Below are 1028 nucleotides of genomic sequence, written 5' to 3'. Positions count from 1 at the left end.
TACATTCAATTATAATTATTATTTTCTGTTTTGAACAACAGATGCATTTTTACCTGGACCAATTTTGTTCCTTTTCAAAACCAAAAAGAAAGCTATTCTGATATCTTTAGTTTTCATTCCATATATGATTGGATTGACAACTGGAAGGACTGTGTAAATCATCAAACCAAAACTCCTCTGTGCACTGGAAGAAAAATAAGGGATCCGATATGATAATATAATAATGGTTGACATTATTTCAAAGAGAATAAATGTAGCAATCTGGGCCATACATGTATTTACAGCCTTTATTTTTGAATCAGAATGTGTTTGTTTTATACACGTGATGAGAATTTGCGTATAGGAGTACAGCTGGACAGAGACACTGATTACCTGCATAAATGCTGTTATAGATAAACCATAAATGTTATTCACTGTAAAATCCCCTCCACATGAAAGCAAAAGCAAAGATGGGTTGTCGCAGTACACATTAGCAATGAAAGACTTACATTTCTCCATTCTAGATTGAAGGGAAAATAAAACAAGTACTAAGACAAGGTCCATGCTCCATGCCAGTGCAATGAGTCCATATATTCTGCCAGGAGTCATAATAGAATTGTATCTGAGTGGGTTGCATATTGCTATGTACCGGTCAATCGACATGGCTGCCAGTAGAAAAAGTATTGCACCTCCATACATATGTATCAAAAAAGCCTGAAGAACACATGTAGGGTAATACACATCATTTGTTTCTGTTATAATGTCCACAAGCACCCTGGGCAGAGCAGAAGTGATTCCAATTAAATCGGTTAGAGGGAGGCTGAACAGGATGTAGAACATCGGCTTGTGAAGGTTTCTTTGGGTGATTATCAGTCCAAGAATGGTTCCATTACAGAACACAGAGAACACATAGATCAGAGCTCCAAAGAAGAACACAGGATATATTGCTTTTGGATGGACATCAATTTTTGCAATTTTAAGGTTGAATGTGAAAGTAGGATATGAAAGGTTTACAGCCATTAAAAACCTTAATGAAAAGAAAAGAATGA

General features: G+C 35.9%; 1 protein-coding gene across 1 annotated transcript; it reads right to left on the bottom strand.

Moving 5' to 3' along the window:
* LOC125249658 (olfactory receptor 5AN1-like) lies at nt 1–1000 on the bottom strand. The gene has a single exon (XM_048161989.1). The coding sequence runs from the start codon at nt 997–999 to the stop codon at nt 19–21; it is 981 nt and encodes a 326-aa protein (XP_048017946.1). The 5' UTR covers nt 1000; the 3' UTR covers nt 1–18.
* Between the last annotated feature and the right edge of the window lie 28 nt (nt 1001–1028).

This window comes from Megalobrama amblycephala, linkage group LG16 (genome assembly GCF_018812025.1).
Source record: "Megalobrama amblycephala isolate DHTTF-2021 linkage group LG16, ASM1881202v1, whole genome shotgun sequence".
Classification (NCBI taxonomy): domain Eukaryota; kingdom Metazoa; phylum Chordata; class Actinopteri; order Cypriniformes; family Xenocyprididae; genus Megalobrama; species Megalobrama amblycephala.
This window is presented reverse-complemented; position numbering and strand designations above follow the sequence as displayed.